General features: G+C 40.7%; 1 protein-coding gene across 1 annotated transcript in view; it reads right to left on the bottom strand.

Moving 5' to 3' along the window:
• The window catches only part of Astn2 (astrotactin 2), a 777,558-nt gene that overhangs the window by 527,425 nt on the left and 225,574 nt on the right, over nt 1–24,559 (bottom strand). Inside the window, exon 4 of the mRNA XM_013030183.1 lies at nt 21,212–21,358. Coding sequence (XP_012885637.1) covers nt 21,212–21,358 — 147 coding nt within the window. The remainder of the gene's footprint in view (nt 1–21,211; nt 21,359–24,559) is intronic.

Genomic DNA, 24,559 nt, shown 5'->3' with positions numbered 1-24,559 from the left:
TTAGCGAATGCATGGCAATGACTTTGAGAGTGGTTGGTATTCGATTCCATTGTAGTCTGCATGCATGTATGCATGTTCTAGAGGTCAGCATCATTCCTTTGGCACACATGAAGAAGAAAAAGGAGGAGGAACAGGAGAAGGAGGGGGGAGAGGAGGAGGATGGGGAGGAGAAGAAGAAGAAGAGGAGGAGGAGGAGGAGGACGAGGAGTGGGGAGAGGAGGAGGATGGGGAGGAGAAGAAGAAGAAGAGGAGGAGGAGGAGGAGGAGGAGAGCAGTACAGAAGTATTTGGCTCAAGATGAACACAGCCCTGAAGATCACATTCCAGGTTCTGAGTTTCACTTCCTGTGACTTTTCTTCTCAACAGCTGGATATTCTGTTTGACTTCTGAGTGCATTTGTTCATATAGTCAACACATGTTCACTGAACAACATTTATTGCCCATTCTGGTGTTGAACTGTACATTTGACAGGTTATAAATGAGACATATGACACTTGGCCACAGAGTACACAATGTTGAGTAGAAGACGACATTAAGTTAGGAAATGCACCAACGCATACATGATTACAAATATGAAGAAGTTCTCTGAAGAAAAAGCTGTTGTGAGTACTCAACAGTCTCTTCTACTGTACCTTCTCTCTTCTCTTCTCCTCCCTGCCCTTCGTTCCCCCCCACTTCTCTCTCTAATGTTCATTGTAAAACAAACATGTTCTGTCAATTTCTGAGACAAAAAAGCTCTGTTTTCACTTGAAATGAACAGTCTAGAAAATGATGTTAGAGAAACTAAGGAATATGCAGGACATTTGGTATATATTTATTCTATTGCTTTCCAACTCAGCTATCCTTTCTAGGGTGTGAATCCTGTTCCTTAACAAGAGGATGATATTTTGAAGCTAACCTGCCAAGCATATGTTCATGATTGACACTACAGGAACAGGCATTAGAGGAGGTCCTACAGAAGACCAGACAAAACTCAGATCATTTCAATTTTGCAAAGAACCAATCATCTCACTCTCTTCCTTGTTGTTAAAATTCATTTAGATAATAATGCCCTACTGTGAGAGAGAAAGGGAGAGGTAGAGAGAGGAAAAAAGTAGAGGGAGAGGGGAGAAAACATAGTATGGAGTTTAATGAGAGAAACATGGAGAGAGGGAGCCAGTATTCATGATTCTGCTCTGTCCCTAACTAGCCAAGTGCTAACAATCCAGTTACATGGGCTTCAGTGCTTCAGCCATAAAAACATGGATAACGATCTCATAGAAATATGAGAGGTAATATATGTAAATTAAATTTCTGTTGTTTCAAATTACTCACTTTTAATGTAAATGAGGCAATCCATGCAAAATGTTTAAAACACTACCTGACATATAACAAATGCCTACTAAATGTTAGCATTTGCAGACCATTACTAGCTACACATATTTGATAATCCCGTTGAGAATAAAGGAGAATGTTTCCTTGTTCAAATATGGTCTAGGAAAAAAAAAGACAATAACTAAAGCTCCTGCTTAAAGTCATGTATTAGTCTGGATATCACAGCCCAAACAAAAGCCCCGTTCTATGACTCATTTTTACTTTCCTAATTGCCTTTTCCTGCTCTGGAGCTCAGCCAGGAGTCAGTCTTTAGCCGTGCCACGGATATGGCCACTTCAGATCGTGCATGGGCATAAACAAGAACACACAACTCCTGGCGCCTCTGAGGACTGCAGAGAAATGGCATTAAAAGTGAGTGATTTGAAACAACTGAAATTTAATTAAAAACAAAATTAAAAGTTGTTCCAAGCCTGGTGCTTCAGCCAGCAAGACTCAGAGGAAATTACTAAGTGCTACTAATAGCTGGATCCAATTCACCAGCCTCTGTGCGGAGACTGTCTAAGCGAAGAAGATGCATACCTTTTAGATGAAACAATTAAAGATCACTTCTGAGAAATAATCATGGACAGTATCCCAAGGCATAAAGGACCATTAGTTGCTACTGTGCTTCTTTTGGACTTCCTCATTTCCATTACAGTGAAATACTCTAAGATTCCCCAAGTAGCCTTTTTCTATAGCAACCTAGAAGGACATTTGTTTGGAAACTTAGGCTTCAAAAAGTGGGAAATGGAGGAGGGGGGGGTTAAGGGGAACCTTTCACTCATGCCTGAAATTCTACCTTCTCAATTGATTCATCCTTTGACACATCCAACACTCAAGTTATGGGGTATGATAATTCTCTTCAAATTATGGACCTCATGAGGACCCTGTCACCAGGAGAGTAAATAAACTTGCTGCAGGAATGCTAAAGGTGGTGGGACTGTTTTTGAGACACAACACGTAAGAGGTGAATCTGAGATACCACTAACTCTCAAGACAACTGGAGGTATCAGAATAAATAAAAAAAAAGGTATTCACTAAGCAAACACATTGTATCAAGATGACATAAGGTCATGTAGTAGAAAAAACATCTAGTATACTGCCTAGCACCTCAGAAATGACTTTTATCTGTTGTTGTAATCACCTAAGATTATGGCATTCTAGTCAGGAGTTATTCCTGGGAAGGGAGAAGGATAGGATTGAAAAAGGGACTAGATGAAAGGGCTCCAAATGCCAAGGTGGTGCCTTCAGGTTGAGTTTGGAAAACCCAGTATGCAGCAAATATGTTAGCATTGTCAGCATGGTTATTTATGCTCCTACTCTCTGCTTTCTGAGAAGCTGGCACTACAAGCATGAGCCACTTTACCTGGCTAGATTTGTTGCTGTTGTTGTTTGGTTGTAATCTTCTTGAGTGAAGAATGGCTCTTCATATGCTGAGCTTCACTCTATGTTGTATGCTGTGACCAAATATGGAGGTTACTAACTGGTCCTGAAAGGAATGCATGGTTCCATGAAGAGATGACAGCATGTTACAACAGAGCATCAGCCAGGTTGAGATGAGTACCTTGGGGAGCTCAGAGCCGGGAGGCTCCTCTCCTCTCCAAAGCCACAAGGTCACATCGGAAGCACTAGGAGCCAGGTGTTATGGCAGGTGCAGCGGGTTGTCCAAAAGAAAAGGATTTGCCGAGGAGCACAAAGGAACCTGGGACTGCTGAAAACATCCATTCTATGAATGGCTGGAGTGTGAGATGCTTTTGATGTGGAACAGGCGAAGAGATGGCTGAAAAGAGTTTCCGGCTCTAACAGTCTATAATTTAGAAAACTGCCAAGCTCGCTTCCTGGCAATATGCCCACTGCGAGCCTTCACCTCTGAGCCCACGCTCTCCGGCGAAGGTGGTAGAAGGTGCCACGTTTAATTGATCACATATTTCAAATATGACACCAGTTTCCCTCCCCAAATCCCCTAGCTTGTGCTTCCAAGACAAGTCTGGTATTGCGCACATGAATGCTGCATTAGAATCGTTGCAATTAATAGCCATCTCTGGAAGTTTCACACTCGTGTTTCACGCTGGCACCTTGTGTGGGTGTCAGAGATTATCATTCTGCCTGTTGTCCATCCTGGCCCAAATACTGGGGTGAGGCATTGCCTGAGGTCTCATCTATCCTTTCTCCTCCTCCTCCTCCTCTTCCTTTTCCTCCTCTTCTTCTCCCTCCTCCTCACCCCACCCCTGTTGTCTCTCCCACAAACGTAGCTGAGAGATAGGCTTCTGGACTCTTGATTTCTTATCCAGAAGATGGAGCATGAGCAGAATTGCCATCATAGATAACACTTGAATGTATTTACCACCCACTAGGCCTCTGCGGGTAACAACCATCATTCAATCCTCATGATCACAGTCTGAATTTTGGAGCATTGGCTTCATCCTATTTTCAAAGATATAGCTAAGTTAGGGTTTGATTTCATGGACTCAGTTCTTTACTATCATACCTCACAACCCTGACATGGGAGATTACCCAATCTAGCTCCCTCCTCTTTTGGCCTGGATTTGTTCATGTCTGGGGTCAGCAGTGTGGGGCCACCAGGAGGCAGATTGGATATCCTCCGTCAATCTTATCCAAACTAAGCCTCTTCACTGCAGTCAATGGCGACATTCCCTTGGTTCCAGATCAAAAGGGACTCTCTTACGCCAGTCTCATTGCTAACATCCTGTTCAGACACCTGTGTGCCCTTAACAGGCTTCAAGTATCATGGCAAGGACTATACCGTACTGAGTACTGAATATGTACCAGGCAAGATTGTCTTTCCAAGGTGGTTTACCATGTTGTCCCCATGTTACAGATAAACAAAGGCTCAGAGAGAATAAATAAGAAGTTGTAATCTACATAGCTGGAAATATTTAGACGTAGATATGACACCCAGGAAGTGTGATTTTTATACCCCAGTCTTAAACAAAATACACACGGAGCAAGCAACTGCAAATGTGCTGAGTGCATAAAAGGAAAATGTTCAGGGCATCGAACAGGGAGAGCCAACTTGATCAGAGAGTAGGGATGTTGATAAGGACAATGACAATGATGAGGAGGAGGATGCCAATGAAAAGTAATTTTGCAAAGCGCTTCCTATTTGCCAAGTGTACTCCTAAATAAAAAATTCTCTCCTTTAATTCTCACAACTCTACAGATGCAAAAGGGTAAGGTAATATTTGTGATATGAGGTGGGCTGTGAGTGCAGAGCCAAATACGTCTCACTCTTACAGCGCGAACTCTGAATTATCTAACTTCGTTGGCTTTTGTGCGCACGCGCACGCGCACACACACACACACACACACACACACACACACCAATGGCACCCCCAATACTCCTTTAAAAATAAAAACTTTCAGTGGTGCTACAATACTCACCCACTTCCAGCATGAAAACTCAACACAGGCATTGAGGAAGAACACGTGGCTAGTAAGTTCCAGGCTCTGGGCTCAAGTCTCAAAACTATGAACTGTTTTTATGCCTGTAATAGAGCTTGAACTCAGGGACGGGGTGCTGTTCTTTAGCTTTTTCTGCTCCAGAGTTAGAGCACTTGAGTCACATCTCCATTTCTGATTTTTTTTTTGCAAGATAACTGGAGATAAGAGGCATGGACTTTTCTGCCTGGGTTTGCTTGGAACCCTGATCAGATCTCAGCCTCCTGAGTACTCAGGATCACAGCCATGAGCCACCAGTGTCTGGCCACAAACCTGAATTTCTGAAACAAATAATCAAAGAAAACCCAACAGAGAGAGAGAGAGAGAGAGAGAGATTCTGCCCCTTCAGGATGACCCTCCCTTGGGTCCCAATCATGACCCATGGAGACAGCTGCTCTACCTTCTACCTCTCCTGCCTCATTTTCCTACATGCCAGACTGCCTATCTTGTCTTGACTCATTGAACATATCCAGCACAAGGGAAAAATACATGTTCTTGATCCTTTCCATCCTGTTTACTCAAGTAGGAGAACACCAAAGCAAACATTTACCCCAGACTTTACTCAGATTGCCCACTAGAAATACCCCCAGGCTTTCTGAGCAACCACACAGCCTCATGTAGTGTTCCCCCCAGCTGTAGGTCATGACCTACCATCAGACAGAACCTTTTCCTACCAGAACTTTTAAGTTAATTAAATTAGATCAGAGGGCTTAAACTCAGGACCAGCATGCTGCTGGACATTGTCCCTGGACATTATTATTATTATTTTTGCTAAGGATAGCACTCTAACATTAGACATATAGATGCACTTCTGGCTTTTGGGGGGTTAATTGGAGATAAGAGTCTCATGGACTTTCCTGCCTGGGCTGGCTTAGACCCAGAATCCTCAGATCTTAGCCCCCTTAGCTAATATTACAGGCATGAGCCTCTGGTGGCCTGGCTTTCCATCATTTTAAATATCAGGGGTGAGACATTTGAGGGTGTGATTATCTTTTGCTGGCCATCTATCTATGCTTGGTTATTTTTATGCCATTCTCAGTTTCATCCTTGCCACTACCCTATGAAAGATGAGCTTGTTGGTTTACTTTTATTGATGGTGTGATGGGTGGATCAGAGAAGCGGGTGGTTCATCCAACATCCATCATTAGTAAGTAGAAGCATATAGATTTGAACTTGAAGTTTTCTGATTCTAAATATCATGTTCCTCCCACCACCTCACCCATCTCTAATGCTGACTGCATCTGAGCATGTCCCAGAATTTGATTTCTGGCTCTGGGGCAGATGCTGTACAAATGTCAGCTTAAAATCTGGAAGTATGGACTCATGAATAAAGTTCAAATGCAAGACAAGGGCTGAAGCAGAGAAAAGGGAGAATCCAGAGAGAATTCCTGGTGGCCAAGCCCTGGGGGACTACTGCAGCTGAGTTTGAAATTCCCATGCCATTCGTAGAGATTCAGAAAATTGCCAACATCTTCTGGAAACCCCAGGCTGCGCAGCTGCAGATATATTTGGTTTGGATAATCCAGAGGGACATTTTGGGGGAGGAAATCAAAATAGCAAGGCTTTGCTGAATACCAGGGCTAGATGGGTTGAGCAGGATGCACAGGTTTTAATTATTCCTCCCATCTTATCATTGTCTCCTTGGAATACAATGTATTTTCCTCTGCTCATACCCTGGCTGGCAACGGGTCATGTTCAAGGTCCCTTGGCATCTGAGTCTGAGAGCTAGAGATGGGGATATTATCTTTCCCACCAAAGCCGGGCTTTCCCATACTTTCTTTCCCATCCAGACAGCCTTGGGAGTCTGCAGTCCCTGCAGAAGCTTGGCTGTGATCCTTCTAAGCTTTCTTCAAATGGCAAGTTGTGGGATGTGGAAAGTTTGCTCAGCTGCCTCTGCTCCCAGTATCCTTGTTCAAGGGCTGCTAGTTGCAGATCGATGCACACCACAAAACAGAGAGGAATAGGGACACTCATGTGACAATAACGGGAGGTCTCATCCATCATGGAATAAGAGGGAAACATTTAACTGACACATAACTGTCCTCCACGTGATGTCTTGACACATTTGCAATGTTCGGTCGCCAAATTGGAGCAAGTAGCAAACCCTCCACCTCAAATGTTGGGGACACGCAATATCATCTCTTCAGGCTCTTGTAAAAAATACCATAGATAATTGTTTACTATAGTCATCCTAGTTTGGTATGAAATGCCAGAATTTTATCATATTACCTAATTACATTCTGGTAGCCATTGAATAGTTTCCTATGCTCCCATTTCTGCCCTTCCGAGACACTGGTGACCATTCCTCCATCCTCCACTACCTCAAGGTGAACTATGTTTAGCTTCTCCTCACCAAGAACATGTACTTTCCTTCCTGTGCCTGGCTTATTTCACATAATGGCCCACAGGCTTTTATCCTCAGCATTTCTCCCGCTACTTTTAAGAAGCTACATGGGAGGGAGAAATTTTAAGTGGTATCTTGGTTCTCACAATGAGGAAACCAAGGCAGAGAGTAATAGAGATTTGCCCAAAGTCATGGTGAATTCACAGCAGCGCCAGACCTGAATTTATGCTCACTACACTCTCCCCTTTCATAACCTGTGGGGACTAATTTGAAATAGCTCTGATCACTCCCTTCCTGATTATATGACATTGAAGTTGTCACATGACCATCCTGGGCTCACATGATCTTTAAACTTTCAACTGTCATTTATTTATTTGTTTATTTATTTATTATTTAGCCAGTCCTGGGGCTTGAACTCAGAGCCTCGGTTCTGTCCCTGAATGTCTCTCTCTGTGCTCAAAGCTAGAGTTCTACCACTGGAGCCATAGCACATTTCCCAGCCTTTTTCTGTTTATGTGGTACTGAGGAATCGAACCCAGGGCTTCATGCATGCTAGCCAAGCTCTCTGCCACAAAGCCACATTTCCAACCCTGCATGTCCTTTAAAATAAGGATAATCACTACACCTGCTGCATGAAATAACAGGATTAAAATGAGGTAATACCTTGCAAAGCTCTTAGCACAGTATTATCTGTGGCACTTAATAATAGCAAATGTTCACAGTCAGTAGTGCTATCAGGATTTCAACTATTGGGAGGATTCGGCCCCAGATCTGCCCAGCGGGTAGTGTCCCGGCACCAACCTGGGAAATGGGTTGCCAACCACAACCCACCTCTAGGTGAACAAAGCAGCTGTAAAATCGAGTTTAGGAAGCATTTATCCAAGGCATTGTTTCCTTAGCACACATGTGTTCAGCACGGGGTGCCCGGCTGCCTACATGTGTTTCTCTATACTGCCCAATGATAAATCCTACTATCCTGCACTGCCTCTTTTACTTGTCACATAGCTAGAAGCCAACAGAGGTATGTTGTGTGTGTGTGTGTGTGTGTCTGTGTGTCTGTGTCTGTGTCTGTCCTAGGATTTGAACTCAGGGACTGAGTGCTGTCTCTGAAGTTTGTTGTTGTTGTTGCTGTTTCTCAATACTAGCCCTCTACCACTTTAGACATAGCTCCATTTCTGGCTTTTTGGTGGTTCATTGGAGATAGGACTCTCACGGACTTTCCTGCCTGAGCTGGCTTCAAACCTCTAACCTCAGATCTCAGCCTGGTAAGTAGCTAGAATTATAGGTATGAGCCACCAGGCCCAGGCTCAGTAATTGGGTTTCATGCATCTCTACATTCCTTGTACCTCAGTATAGCAAAGGGATGATAAGCAAATATTTGTTGGCCATAGGAAAGCTGGGATAAAGCGGCGAAAAAAAGGGCAGGAGAAAACCAGACAGTTCTAATGGTAAGGAAAGAGTATTAGCAATAAATTTTTAATATTTGGCTTCTTTGTTCTGGCTAAGAGAGACCAATCTTTTTAACAAGTTTCCTTTTGCTTACCTAGCTTTATGCACTAAGACCTTATCCCAACAGTTACGTTGTCTTTATAAATAATAAAGCTATGAACAAATAGTAAGAGAAAGTACAACCTTCTCCATTGTAGATACTCCCACAGTTGGAAAAGTGCATACAGACTTACCAACATTTTTTCAAGGCAGGAGGACGCAGTGCTATTTTTGAGTGGGGCAACTAGGAGAGATGTTTTGTTTTGCTGGTCATAGGGCATGAACTTAGGGCCTGGGATGTCCCTGAGCTTTTCTGCTCAAAGCTAGCTCTTTACCACTTTGAGCCATAGCTCCGTTTTCAGTTTCCTGGTGGTTAATTGGTAATAAGAGTCTCGGACTTTCCTTCCCTGGACTGGATTTGAACTGCGATCTTCAGAGCTCAGCCTCCTGAGTAGATAGAATTACAGTGATGAACCACTAGCACCTAGCTCAGAGAGATACTTTAATATATCCAAAGTCATACTAGTAGAAAGAAGACTTGGCTCTGGAACCCATACCTCCCCTGCACGGACACAATGTCCCAATCCTACATCACTTTGCAAGCATCAATCCAAACTAGTTGAGCACTCAAATCTGTAGACTTGAGTTCCATCTCATCAAACTCTTGCACTCTCTCCTCCCAGTAGCTTTCTGTTTGCAACAGAATGCAATCACTAATGAGAGAAAATTGAGTTCCACTAGTCCTTACAACTATCTTCTGTCTCTAGTCCCCAGGAACATATTTTTGGACTCAACCTGCTATCAAAACACAGAAATTAGTCTCCAATTTTGGATGTCAAACTCAGTTATCTCTTTTGTTAAGGTGAGAAATTAGTAACCATTCATTCTGGTTGGAAGCCAAGCTCACATCTTAGCACAGAATGCCATTAAGAAATCTCAATCCCACCAGCTTTTGCCATGAACATACTCAAGCTACTCAGAGTAACTTTCTGGGATTTGTTCTCCTCCAGGCTTCTTGTCCTATTGAACCTGGGAATCACTTACTGTTTAAGGATGAAATGGCTTACATTATTTTACCCTTCCACAGTTCTGTGGAGTTAGACTTTCCTAACACTTAGAAAACAAACAAACAAAAAACAAGAATAACAACAAAATGACTGGAGTCCATTCTTTTGTCTATCTGTGGAGCTTTCAGCAACCACACCAACCTACTGCTGAGAAAGATGCTCATTAAGTACAAGAAGGAAAAGGAAAAAAAAATTCACAGTTTATAATTATATTACCAGTTTCATTACAGATCTCATTTTAATTCTGACTGAAACCTAGCCTTGCCTTCTCCGCGTACTCTCTCACGTATAGTTATTAAGTCTGGGTTGGAGTTCAAACTATTCTTCTTGGTTTCAGCATATTAATATGGTTTATTGGTATTTCATTCCTGCCTTGCCCATGGGCATTTTTTTCTGAATTCTCAGCTCAATTTATATTTTGCCTTCTTCCTGGGCTCTGGGATGAAGCTTGTTTCATGTTGGCAGTGCAGGAGGGACATGGGTGTAATTGGAGTTTCTTATCTTTGGGGATGGGAACAAACCCCTCAGGGAAGGAAATTATCATAGAGGAAAGGGCAGCCTCAGATTTCTTGCTGTGTCCTCCTGAATGCATCTTCTCAGGGCATCTGGATTTACCTGTTAGCCCTCTTTGCCTCCTACTCTTCATTTTATTTTACAGGTACAATTTATTGTCTGTCTACAGATTCTAAACTTTCATTAGGCATTGCAGTAGGTGAGAGCATGAAATCCCTGTGGCCCTGGCCCTGGGGGAAATTTAAATCTACCCATTATATTCACTTCGTTTTTGTCATTTGACAAATACTGTGTGTGTGTGTGTGTGTGTGTGTGTGTGTGTGTGTGTGTGTGTGAACTCTTCTGACACTGTCCTAGGTTCTGAATTCCATTCTACAAAACAAGCAGATATGATGTCTAGTCTTATGAATATTGTCATCTACTGAGAGTGACTAATATTAATTCTATAAGCATGTAATGATGAATAGACACAAGTTCTATAAAGGGAAGGATCAGGGCTGAAAGTGAATCATTAGTAAAGGATTTAACAAAGGCTTGGATATGACAAAGAAGAGTCAATAACAATTCAATGAATGGGATAAAAGTAGAGAGAAGTTCCCAGGCAGTATCTCTCCAAAGATGCTTTTATGCTAAGGTCTTGTGGCAGAAAACAACAGAGGACATTTAAGAAGCTAGGGCAGAAAGTGGTGTATGGTAAGACTGGAGGAGCAAGGAGGAATCTAACCTCACAGGGAAATAAAGAAGTGCAGTCATTATAACAAAGTGTAAAAGAAATCACCCAATCACGTTTTTGAAAGATCTAACATAGTAAGACTTTCTATTTTAAAATGTCAATTTTAGCTGGATTCTAGTGGTTCATATCTATAATCTTAGCTACTCAGGAGAATGAGATCCAGAAGATCAATGATTGAGGCCATTCAGGCAGAGAAGTCCATGAGACTCCATCTCCAAAATAACCAGCAAAAAGTTGTTCTGAGGCATGTCTCAAGAGCACCAGTCAGGCAAGTAAGAGCACGTATAAGGCCCTGGGTTAAAAAAAAAAGCACTCAGAACAACAATATGCACAGTCAGGTACTCAATGTTGAAGGAGGCTGAATGCAATTCTGGAAGCCAGTTTTTTTATTAAAACAGTTACTTCAGTGACCTACCAATGCTGTAATAAGAGAGGTATATTGTGAACAGCCATTGGAAAGATAAAAGTACAACCATATACAATATTTAAGGAAAGAGAGATTATTTATCTCTGGGTGATGTGTTGAAGGTATTGTGGAGAAAGGAGAAAACGAATTTAGCCCTTTCTTCGAGATAAGGTATTGCAATATATGGAAACATGGAAGAGTACTTCTAGTGAAGGAAAATGTAGAAGAAAGCGTAAGGAAAGCATCAGGTAAAAAGAAAGAAAGTCCACTGGCCTCACCAGCATCACCTCTGAACAAATGAATTAAGGAAGGAGAAGGGGAAAAACACATTTTATAGCACTTTCAACATTCAACCTGTTGTACCATGTTCACCAATCTGTGATCAGCTCCAAAAGCCTGGTACAGTTTCAGTAAGCAGGTATCCAAAGAAATACTTTAAAATAAATTTCTTGTCCATTTGTGGGTAAGGAGCCACTTTCACTGTGGTGTAATTCTCTCTTCTAAGAATTGAAACCACTCACCCCATGTATTCAAATCACTGTCAAGGTATAATCAGTTATGGTCCTGGTTTTTCGTTAAGGGCATGAAGCCATGTATTATGTTAGTCTCCTGGGATGAAAGACAAGAAGTAGGGGTAGATGCAAATAAATGTAGACAAGATTCTTTGTAATCAAATTTGTGTTCAAAACAGCCACACAGTTGGCATATTAATAAAATATTAATAAAATGTGGGCATTTATACTTGATCATTTCTCAGGGTCAAGAATCTAAGAAAGAATTCTTTCTGGAGGACAGAGAAAATTGAAATCTATCTTAATTCACCCAAAAAGTTGAGGCTAGTAGTTTGAGTGGACTTGAATGAAAAGGTTTGATATGAATTTCTTTTGTGCTGGTAGTAGGGTGTGAACTCAATGCCTAGGCATTGTCCTTTAGTTTTCCCGCTCAAAACTGGCACTCTGTCACTCGAGCCACATCCCCATTTCTGACATTTTGGTGGTTAAATGGAGAGAAGAGCCAGATGGACTTTCTTTCCCAGGATCCACAGTTCTCAGCCTCTTGAGTTTCAAAGATTACATGACTCGCCAGCACCCAGTGATGATTATATTTTTATGTGATAATCATGTCCATCCAAAAGGCAGGGCCTTATGTCAGTTTGTATACGCATGTGTGTCTGTGTGTGTATAAGAAAAGTATTCAAAAGACAGTCATGGTTCCAACATTAAGGTGAAACTCATTAAGATGCATCATTTGAGTCAATCTATCTCTCAGCTTTCATCAAAGAGTGTTTGGTAAACAGAGATGAAGCAATAGACAATGTTCTGAAGTTCTGAAGATGATTTTTAATTTTTTTTTCAATTTAGATAAAATAAATCCAGATCTAAATATGATATACTTAAGCCAAAGGCCTTCCTTTTCTTCTGTTCTGTAGCGTCATAATAATGTGGCCATCTGTTCTCTGGAGGTTCTTGATGATGGGGAACTCATTACCTTGCGATGACCTCCTTCCAATATTAAGAAAATATTATCACAACTGATAACATTTATGTGATTTATTGAGCCATTACTAGGTCTTAGGTACTGAGCTAAAAGCTTTATAAGCATTATTTCACTTATTCTGCACAATAACTCTATGAGGTAAGTATTGCTATTATCTCCTATTTATAGATAATGAAACTGAAGCTTAGAAAGTTGAAGCAACTAGCACAAAGTCAAACAGTTGGTCATCTGAAGAAGACAGTTCCAGACCAAGGCTCCATCTTCCACCATAGCCCAATTCAACTTGCTTTTCACTTTCCAAGACTACAAGCCTGGCCTTTTCAAGACAAAGAGTAATTATCATGGTCACTTTTCTGGTAGGTTCAAACATTGTAGGATGTTGGATTGGGGTCCAGATAAACTCAAGTGCTCATACTTCTTCATCATCTGTGAATTAACACTTAGCCACTCTCAAGCTCTAAGTGTATTTAAACTTATTTCTAAATCATATGTAAAAGTATACATATTTGTGGAACACCATTGTAATGTTTCGAAACAGTTATACATTGTATTGTTCAATTCAGGATAAGCCTATCTACCCCCTCAAATATTTATAACTTTTTAAAAAAATCTTTAAAAGCTTTCCTTATAGTCATATTGAAACACACGGAACTTCATCAGTACCATCCAGCTGTTCAATAGAACACCAGAAACTTACTTATTTCATTTAGGTATAACTTCTTATCCCAAGACAATCTCTCCTCAACTCTCCTTCCTTCCTACTCCCCTCCAATTCCAGAAATCACTCTTGACTTCTAGATGGTCAAATTTTTCATATTCCATATATGAATGAAATAATGTAGTATTTGTGTTTTTTGTCCCTGTCTTACTTCAGTGAACACAGTGGCCACCAGTTCCATCCAAGTTATTGCAAATGAAGGCATTTCATCCTTTTTCATACCGTATTGTCATATTTTCATATTGTATTCCATTGTCTATGCTTGCCATATTTTCTTTATTTATCCATAAAAGTGTGGAAACAAGAAAATACCAACTTCCTAGCTATTGTGAAGAGTGCTGCAATAAACAAATGGGACGTTAGCTCTTCAACATAACTGTGTTGAGCTCATTTCCTTTGGATATGTTGCTAGGAAAGGAACCACTGAACCATTCGGAAGTTCTTTTTTAATTTCTTGAGAAAGCTCCCTCTTGTTTTCTTCCACAATATCTGAATGAATTTACATTCTCATCATCAACATGTAAGGGTTCGTTTCTCTGCAGCCTCAAAATCACTTAGTATCCTTTTAAATCTTTTCTAATAATATTCCTTCTAACTGGAGTGAGATGATCTCTCATGGCAGTTTTGACTTGCATTTCCCTGATGATTATAGGTTGGTTGGCATGTGTTCTCATTGGTTGCCACTGGGCCATTGGATGTCTTCTTTTGAGAAATTTCTCTTTCAATCTAGTGTCAATTTTAACATATAATTCAAGTTTTTTTTGTCTTTTATTTTAAGTTGTTTGAATTTCTTATATTTTTTGGGATATTACCTTCTTGTCAGATGTATAGTTTGTAAGTATTCTCTCTCATTCTGAAGTTTTTCTCTTCACTTTAGCCCCATTCTTTATGCATGGAAAATGAGGGCACTAAATCACATTTTGCTATAAGAGTTGAGTGGACACATGTATGTAAAGCATTTGCTGTCAGATAACATGCAGATTGCTAAAAGTTGTAGTCTCACTTCCCGTGTGTATGGAGATTTCTTCAACTTTGGTTTTATCTTAATTAATTTAAATGAATGCAGTACTGGAGGTTGAACTCAGAGCTTCAGACTTGCAAGGCAGGTAATCTACCATTTGAGCCACACAAGCTCTTTTGGCTTTACTTAGATATATTTTTTTTCTGACCAGGGTCCTGCATGTTTTCCAGGCTTCTGCCTCAGACAATGATTCTCCTTCCTGCCCCTCCTGCTGTGGCTAGGATCACACATGTGGATCATTACATCTGGTTCATTTATTGAGATGGAATATCACTTTTTGCCTGGGCTTGTCTGCAAGTGTGATCCATTTGCTCTTCATCTCTCAAATAGCTTGGATTATAGGAATGTGCCACCACATCAACTCTGTTTTTAAAGTGATTCTCTTCTCTCCATTCATTCCTTAATAGGTTATTAAGGATATACAATATTTTTCAATATCTTGCCTTCAATTGTGAACCCACTCCTTTGAAGAATTATACAGCAATTCCCAGAACAAAGGAAATTCTAGGCATACTATCACCTGCCTGCACTAAAGTTGTACTATCTCACCCACTTAATCTAGACAGCTATTATCTTACTGGTTTATAGTACTGATGAATATATTCTGTCTTAGATTGGGAGTATAGAGGATATAAGAACTAATACCTTAGCCAATGTAAGGTTTCAACATTAACCAGACCTCTATGATCAGGGTTAATATGGCACAAACCTTAGCAACAGGCCATTCCCACTGTATTTAGTGCTGTGAGCCAACACTGGAGATATGCTATCAAAGTTAAACATGGCAGGAATCAATTATCCTATCAGAGACTCTGCTACGAATACTGAGTGGTCTTGAGGAGTATCTGTTATATACAAGGAAAGCAATATAGGGATATTGACATATGCTGTAGGTTGGATATGAAGTAATTTCTAAAAGGATTGTGTGTTGAAGGCTTGGTCTCCAGCTGATGGATCCAGTGACTGACAGTGATTGAATCACAAGGGCTATAATCTAATCAGTAGATTAACCTATACTATAATTTGATTCTATTACTAGGAAGTGGTAGGAATGTTCAGATGTAATACCCCCTTGGAGGAACTATATCACTGAGGGGCATACTTTTGATTGAGGTGTCTTCTCCCCTATCCCTTCCCTTACCTCAGCATCCACTTGCTGCCTGTGATTAGGTGAGGAACTTTTCTCTGTTATAATCTTCTGCTATGGTAATCTGGCATGCCACAGGCCTGCAATCAATGAAGTCTGCTGGCCATGGACTGAAGCCATGAGCCACAATATATTTTTTTACCTTTTGGCTGTTTATATCAGGTATTTGTCACAGCTATAGAAAACTAATACAACACATCTCCTAAAGTCTGTGGAGGGACAACCTAAATTTTTTTTACAAAGAATATTGATATTGATGGCGCATATCTGTAATCCTAGCTTCTTGAACTGACATTTGAGGATGGCAGTTCAAAGGTAGCCTGGGCAGAAAATTCCTTTAGAATGTTATTCCAACACACACACACACACACACACACACACACACACACACACACACACACGATCCAGTAATTGTATTCCTGAGCCTTTACTCAAAAGACTACAAACTAGGGTATAGGAAAGCCACCAGTACAACCATGTCTGTTGCAGCACTATTCACCATAGCAAAGGTCTGAAATCAGCCCAGATGCCCTCAGTGGAGGAATAGATCAAGAAAGCGTGACATATGTATGCACAATGAAATCTCACTCATCCATTAGAAAGAATGATATTGTACCATTTGTAAAGAAATGGAAAAAATTGGAAAAATATGTTGAGTGGAGTAAGTCAGGCCCAGAGAGACAAGGAATCCATGTTTTTTCATTATACATGCAAGCTAGATTTAGCTTACAAACTCAAGAGTAAATATATTGGGTGGTGTGCAAGTGTATACAAATTTATTAACTGAATTATAATAGATTCAGTGGAGATCTCAAATAGTGCAATTCCTTAGAAAGACAAAACACAAAGTTCAGCAAAATAAACACCAGGAAGCAGGTACTCGAAAGGAGTGGGGTGGGGTCAATAGCAAAAAGGTAGACAAATGAAGAGAAGAGGAGGAGAATGCAGGCAAGATCCCAATTTATATCCTACAATATTAAGGAGAATGAAGGAAAGGGTGGATAGGGGAGGGATGGGTGAGAATGTTGAAAGGGGTGACCTTGATTGTTATATTCAGATATTATGTTCAGATATTGCTTTGTTAAATGGTAACTGCTTTGTACAACTATTTAAGGATAATAATAATAAAGAGAAAAAAATTAAAAAACGATACCTGGGATCTACTCTCAGAGTCTGATTCATTAGCTGAGGGGATCAGACAAATGTATAGATTACAGGTAGAGACAAGGTGCTAACTTCAGTGAGTGCTTGTGCAAATGTGTCTCACCTCTTCAATGTAGGCCTGACAGGGCAAAAAGCCACTTAAAGAATCCTGGTAATGAGAAGGTGTGAGATGTGCCAAGAACTTGGATAGGGATTATGTCAGTATATATTGCTCTTGCCAGCTGGTCTCTGGACAAGTGCTATGTCATGCTGACCTTTTCCCTATAATGGGAACTAAGCATCAAGTATAACTACAGAGCAACAGAATTCATTTTCTTCCTGAAGACAGGACACATTACTCAACCCCATCCAATACTTCAGCACCATAGACAGCTCAACGTTTAAGGTTGCTGGAGAGTTCTGTCTCCCAAGAAAGGCCAAGAAAGGGTTAGCTTTTGGTAGCTTTGAGAGCCTGAAAGAGGAAGAAAAGTGATGAGAGCTGCCATGGTAAGGGTCCTTAGGAGATCTGGCCTCAAATGGAGTTCCTTTTATTGGAGACAAGTTACCATCATCCTGACTCTAGACCTTATTAAAATTTAAAATAAATCTAGCCAGTGGTCTTAGGAGTCCTCTATTATGATCTAAACATACAAATGCATGGATGGATGTATAATCTTCATCTGTATTAGTTACTGTACTTATAACAGAACACAACACATTTATAAATATCAATGTCAGCTGATGGCAGTGTTCCAGGAATAGAGTCATCATCCTCACTTTCTGTCTTGTCCCCCTACATAACAGCCTGACAGCTCTAGAAATCAGAGCTAGAAACTCCACTAGCACAACAAATAAGAGACTGTTCTTTTCTAGATCCTTTCCTACTCCTACAGAAGACTAGATCTATCCCTTTGCCAATCCTAATTCCTCTATCTGTCACCTTTGGTGATCTGTTGGAGTCAAGAAATTAAACGGTAAGAATTTCTGCCATGAGAGTCCCTGAAATCTTTACTGGGGAACTACCAGATCGCCATCTATCTGACTCCAAGTGGGCGCTTTCAGGATACGTTTGGATGCCCAGAAGGCTGAGAATCTTCACGTGTTCAGGACTTTAAGTGTGGGAGGCACGCACATATTTCCTGTTCTATTCTGAAGGCAAGAATATCATTCACTCCCTTCACTCACCTGAGACTAGATAAGGTCACTTATTAATCTATCTCCATCTTCCTTCCCCCATCAAATCTCAGTTTCTGAAGTCTCTTTCTTGATGAATTGTTTAACAAACAAGCATATTACTACCTTACCATTTACTGAGCACATACATAGATTTAGGCACTCACCTAGGCATGATTTACACATTTGTACTATTTATTACTCTCAAAACAAACCCCATTTTACAGAGGAGAGAAAAAGGAGTCTTGGGGAGATTACCTGACTCACTTATGATTGACAGTAACTAAAACATGGAACTGAGTTATAAAATAGTGCTTACTTCAATGGAAAGAACACATTCCTAACTGAGACACAGCATCATGCAAGTCCTGGGAATTTCATTAGGCTGAATAAAAGAGATACAGTGGGATGACTTTCTCAGAACTGTGCTTGTTCATCACGTCTCCAGGACCTAATAATTATTTCCAGTTAACTAGATTTTTTATATTTTATATTTTCATGTTGTTCTAATATTTGCATCTTCCTGTGGAGACACTTTCCCATCAGAGCCCAGTTAATTCTTTGTGGGGAGAACAATAGACTTGACCAGGAGCATGCATTTCATATGCACCTTAACCAATCTAGAAACCAGACACCCATTCCCTCTCTGTGGAATCTATGCTTTTCCTAATCTGGCCTGGAGACCAGGCAACTAAGACTCTTGAGCCCCATTACGCACTAAGTGTATGCCAACAAGTTATTCCTAAACCTGTACAACCTGTTTGGCCTGTCACATCTTTCCTTCAATAAAAGACCATAATATAGGTGGTTACCCACATTTTCAACCCTTTCTGCTTCCTGACAGATCCTGGCATGTGATCCCTTGTGGCCTGGCCTGGCATATTTGTATATTTTTTTCTAGAGTCTACAAGAATAAAAACTGGGTTTCACAACAGTTATTTCTGTACCTGTGTGTCTCCTCACACAGGCCTGAAGCAAAGCTCAGGTACATTTAAGACTTTCTTTGTGTAGCAGCCCAAGCTGGCCAGGAACTTGTGATCTTCCTGCCTCAGCTTTCTGAGTGCTAGATTACAGATGTGCCATGATGCCCAGCCCTTAGTTTTATTTGCCTGAGCTTCTCTTTGCTTGGAAATACAGTAGACAAATCCCACAGAATCATGAACAGTTCTGTCCTGTGCTTGCCATCAGAAATAACGAGATTTCTCCCCAAAGACACACTTCCTCCTCTCACAGAGATTTCAGTCTAGAAGCAGACAGCTAAGTATTAGGCAGTTACCAAAAAATGCGCATCTATGATAGAAGTCAGAATAGGGCACCAAGGAAAGGAAACTTTTAATTCATCACAATTTGGTCTAACCACCAAGACTCTTTGCAGCCTTCTTAGCTGGCATTTGATTTAACTATTTTCCAGCCAATTGCATCTGAAAACTTGGTATGCATGGGAAAGGAAGCTTTTGTGTTCTTCACAATACCCCTATGAGACAATTATTGTCGATACAGAGACAGAGGCAGACAAAGAGTAAGTGATACAGGTTATTATTATTGTATCCAAGTAATAGATACAGGTTATTATAGATGTAGAGATAGGCACAGGGAAAGTAAGTGATTCACTTGGCTACAGAAGTATGTAATAGACAGAACAAACACTGGAATTCTCATTTGGGATCATTCCAGATTCTGTGTTTTTAGCCTTTAAACTACCTTGCCTTAACCTTGAATAAGTCATTGCCTATAGATCTCCACTTCCTTATGTATACAAATACATAGTTTTTAATACTCCTAATGTATCCCCAAATCAAAAAAACAAGCATAAAAAATTAACTAATGGGGTGGAATACAGTTCTAGAGGTCAGAATTTCCGACACTCTTGCTTTGTCCAACATAGTGTTCATCCTTCCTATTTTCCCATCCTGATTTTCTAGCTACATAGGCCCTGGGAATTCTCAGCCCTAAGCAATATGAGCCTACCTGTCTGTTTGTGCCTGTAGAATTTATTTCTTCTGCCTTCATTTGCCATTTCACACACATGTTTCCCTGTGCTTATAATGTACATGTGATTGGACAGGCTTGAACTAGATATAGGTATGCCTGAAAATTAAGTGACTATACATGAACCAAGAAATATGGAGTTTACTATGGGTCAACTAAAAAAGAAGCAAGCCAATTCACCATGGTGAAATGGGGAGTAACCAAAGGTTGAATTAACATAGATGAGCTTTCCTTAAAAAGGGAATATAGGTTCTGAACATGATGGGTTTGGGCTGGATGAATAGTCTTCTATTAAATGGTCAAAGGAGAGAGGAAACACTGTGATGGTTATGTTTAAGGTGTCAAGATTAGTGACAATTTTATAGGTAAACACATCTCCAAATGAATTAAGATAAATACATTTTAAAAGTGTGAAAAAACTGAATCATTAAGTTGCGTACTTAGAATAATGTTTGATATATTGTTTGTCCTAAATTTGAAAAAATGTAAAGATAGTAATGCCACCCAATGCTTGGCAAAACAGGAATCAGCATACTCTGCTAGAGGATGGAAATGGAATTGGGTTTTCCACAGGGCAATGGATATCAAGCATCTCAATCACTTCCTTGTACCATGCTTTGCTAAGGACCATGCTGACTACCATGTCTCATGAATTCAATTTAAGTGGGTAGAAACAATTGGTGAAATGGAAGATCTGTGTAACATACATTTATAGAGAAGGAGACATGAATATTCTCCAGAACATGTAGGACATTCCAGCAAAACTCATACAATTTTCTCTGCCAGATGCATTCCATGAGCGAACACCTTTGAGGAGCATATGTAACTTGAACAAGATCCAGAAGCACAACCAAGAGCCTGTAGGTTCTCTTGACTAATTTATTTTCTAAACACATGTATGAATCCTTCCTGAATTTAACAAGCCTTATCCTTCCTTATAGAATAAAAGCAATAGTTGATGTAATTCTAATCATCTACAGCTTAAAATAGTAAGGTTTTCTTTCAGGGTTTCGGGTCTTCTATTTTTTCTCCCTTTGATGTATATCACAGACTTGTGAGGCCAGGCCAGGTGAAGAAATGTTTAATGAGCCAGGGACACAGAGTGCTGAGTAGCTAAGTATATAGGAGGGGAGGTAGGGACCTTCGAGGCTGGGCTCTTACCGTCTGCAATGAAGTGCTCTGGCACATGAAGGGTCACCTTCACAGTAAGTGGACAGGACATCTGTGTGCCACACACCATGGCCAGGATGCAGGAGCTCACAGCAATCAGAGTCAGGGCAGTCTTGTTCACAGGGCTTTTCAGTAAACCTAATAATGCAAACAAATACAGTGATAAGTAGTTTCATGATGTAAAGAAATGGCGATTGCACTGAGTTTGGGAATCCTCTTATTACCGAAATGGGAATCTGGAGTAAGGAAAGGGGAGCAGAAGAGGGAGGAGAGGAAATCAGAGAGCAGGGAAAGGAAGGAGAGGGGAGCAGAGGAATGAAGGAAGGGGAGGAGAGAGACAAAAAGAAAGAAACCACATTTTACCACCTCTGTGATTTATTGTGCCTTGGCTTAATTCTCTGTGAAATTGGATTAAATAAAAACCCTGATTAAATAATAATCCCTTGCCAAAAGAAGTATCCTTTTGGATTATTATTTAATCAAAGTTATTACCAAAGGAAATATCCTTCTGGTAAAGATAAAAAAGCAGACTTCCTGAAAGAAAGAGCTCTCTTTGCTCCAATTTAGTTGGCTATCCTAAATAACAATTATGTAATATTAAACACTCTTTAGAATCAAGGGAGAAGACACTGTGTTGTTGAACTCACTACTCGCTAATGAAATGAGCATGTGCTTTAGAGTTAGATAGTTCCAGGTACAAATAAGGTCTTAACCTCCTGATATAGTTTGGGTCCCCCAAACACACATGTGGAAAACTTTCTCCTCAGTGTAGCAAGTTCCAGAGGTATGATTTTAGGAAGCGATTTGATCTCAAGGGTTCTAATCTCAACCATGAAGTAATCTACGATTGAGTGCACAGTTGAGTTGACTATCATGATATGGTGGAAACAGTAAGTCATGGGGCCTAGTTGAGGGAGGCTGGTCACTGAAGCCATGCCTTGGAGGGAAGGTCTATCTTGTCCATGGCCCTTTCCTTTCTTTTTCTCATTCATATTCTCTCTGTCTCTCTCTCTCCCTCCCTCCCTCCCTCCCTCCCACCCTCCCTATCTCTCTTTCTCTTTCTCTCTCTCTCTCTCTACCCCCCAATTTGGGGGAGGAGTTTTTCCCTACCACATCCTCTCCAATAGCTCCAAAGTAATGGAACCAAGGAAGCACTGACCAAAATCTCTGAAATCATGAGACAAAATACATTTTTCATCTCGGGTCAATTTTTCTCAGGTATTTTATTGATACAAAGCTACATGGGCACTGGTACCTCACACCTGTATTCCTAGCTACTTAGGAGTCAGAGATCTGGGAAATCACAGTTCAAAGTTAGCCTGGAAAAAAAAAACTTCTTGAGAGAGGATCTCCTTGGAGATCTTAGGATCTCCAAAATCCTCCAGCCAGAAGGGATGTGTGTGGCTCAAGTGGGGGAGTGTACAGCCTTGAGTGGAAAAAGCTAAGTGAGCGCATGAGGCCCATGGTTCAAACCCCAGTACTGGCACATACAAACATTCACAGATACGCACACACAGATAATGCTCGCCAGTGTACCTCTCACTGGCTGTATGATTTGCTTTGTTCCTCATACTTCTACTCTCTAGCATGTGTATGCAGATAGTGACAAACATCTCACAGTGCTATTGTGCTGGTTATACAATATCATGTACATAAAACCTATCATCTACAAGGACTTGACAGATAGTTGGTAAATGGTCAGTTCAGAACAACTTCACTAGGATTTAATAAGCACTTTATTGTGCAAAGCACATATAGTTCAGAATTAAGTATAGCCACTCCTCTTCAGGAGTTTACAGGTTAGGAGAAAAAGACAAGCTTATCCACAGCTAGTTGGATTCCAAGACAAACTCTGTGAAAACTTATGCAAGAGAACAGTATGTGTGTGGTGGGGGCCGGGTGGGGAATCTAGTATGGGAGAATGAAAAATGATTTAGTGGAGGATGCTGTATTATAAAGTAGATTGCATCTTTGTGCTGAGCCAGCAGAGAGATATGGTCTGTCTTGAGCTCCCTTTTATTTTTATTTTTGATTTTTTTTCTCTCGTTACATTTACCTTCAAGGTTTTAATTTCCAGCTTTTCAGCAATATTGCTCCACATTTCTTTTCTCTGCTCTCTTCTGTTGAAGAAACCTTTATCCTGAACCCTCTCGGAAACTTTTCCGCACTCATCCCATGACCATGTCAGATACAACCCATTCAAAATGGGACACACATGATCTGCTTTCCCAAGCCACCCTCCTCTTCCCAAGTTCCTCAGTATACTGAGACTATGATCCACCATGTAGATGGCCAGGTCCTTAGATGTCATCTTCCAGTCTTCTGTCTTCATCTCTTATAGAAACAAAACAATCCTGCTGTCCTACTTATTCTAGGAACTTTGAATTTTCATATCCCCTCCCTACTTAACTCTTCCACTGTCTGTCTACTAATGGAATGGATGAGGTATGACCACATAGCTGTTCGCTTCACTTCCTGTGAATCCCCTGGAGAACCTGACACCATCCGTTCACGGGATGTGATTGACACTGGCATCCTCAGCCTTTCATGAAGGCTTCTTGTGCTCCTGTACCCAGTCCTCTGTGTGCTCCCCAACCAGGCCTAGTTGCTTAGATGCTGGTGCTGAATTCTGTAGTACTACCATCACAGGCAATCTCTTTATCATGTTAATATTGGTGCAAGTGTTATTTTCTCCAAATAGAGCTCTACTTGTTTCCTTGTCCCTCTTCCTTCCCATTTGTCTTTGAGACTCCACAAAAGTGTAAGTAACTCATGCTCTAGACTGATAAACTACCCCTATTTGCTCTGTTCCTCCATACCTTATTCCAAACCACCTGGTCATGTTGATCAGCAATAAGTTCCTTGGGGAAATAGCATCTTTTGCTCACCTGATATTCCAGCAGCTAGCACAGTGCCTGGTACAGAATGGAATATCAGTATAAGCTGTTACCTCCACAAAAGACAGTAACAATGCCATCAAGCAATATGGCATAGGTAGGGACCACTCAGCACAATGTCAGCTCATGAACTTTCTAAAGGCTCCAGTGAAACAGAAATCTGTGTAACAGCCCACTTTAGAATTGACCTAATGCATACAAATTTTTCAGTGAGCTGCTTAATTGAAAAGATCCTATTTTGTCCATTTTTGTACCTTACAATACAATGCACTACCTCAAAGTCACTTAAGAATAGGAATTTTGCCATGCACTGTTGGTTTATGCCTGTAATTTTAGCTACTCTGGAAGCTGAGATCTGAGGATCACAGATCAAGGCCAGCACAGGAAGAGCCACAAGACTCTGATTTCCAATTAAGTACCAAAAAGCCCGAACTGGAGCTGT

Source organism: Dipodomys ordii, unplaced genomic scaffold (genome assembly GCF_000151885.1).
Source record: "Dipodomys ordii isolate 6190 unplaced genomic scaffold, Dord_2.0 Scaffold127, whole genome shotgun sequence".
Taxonomy (NCBI): Eukaryota; Metazoa; Chordata; class Mammalia; order Rodentia; family Heteromyidae; genus Dipodomys; species Dipodomys ordii.
Note: the sequence above shows the minus strand (reverse complement) of the source record. Positions and strands in the feature narration are given on the sequence as shown.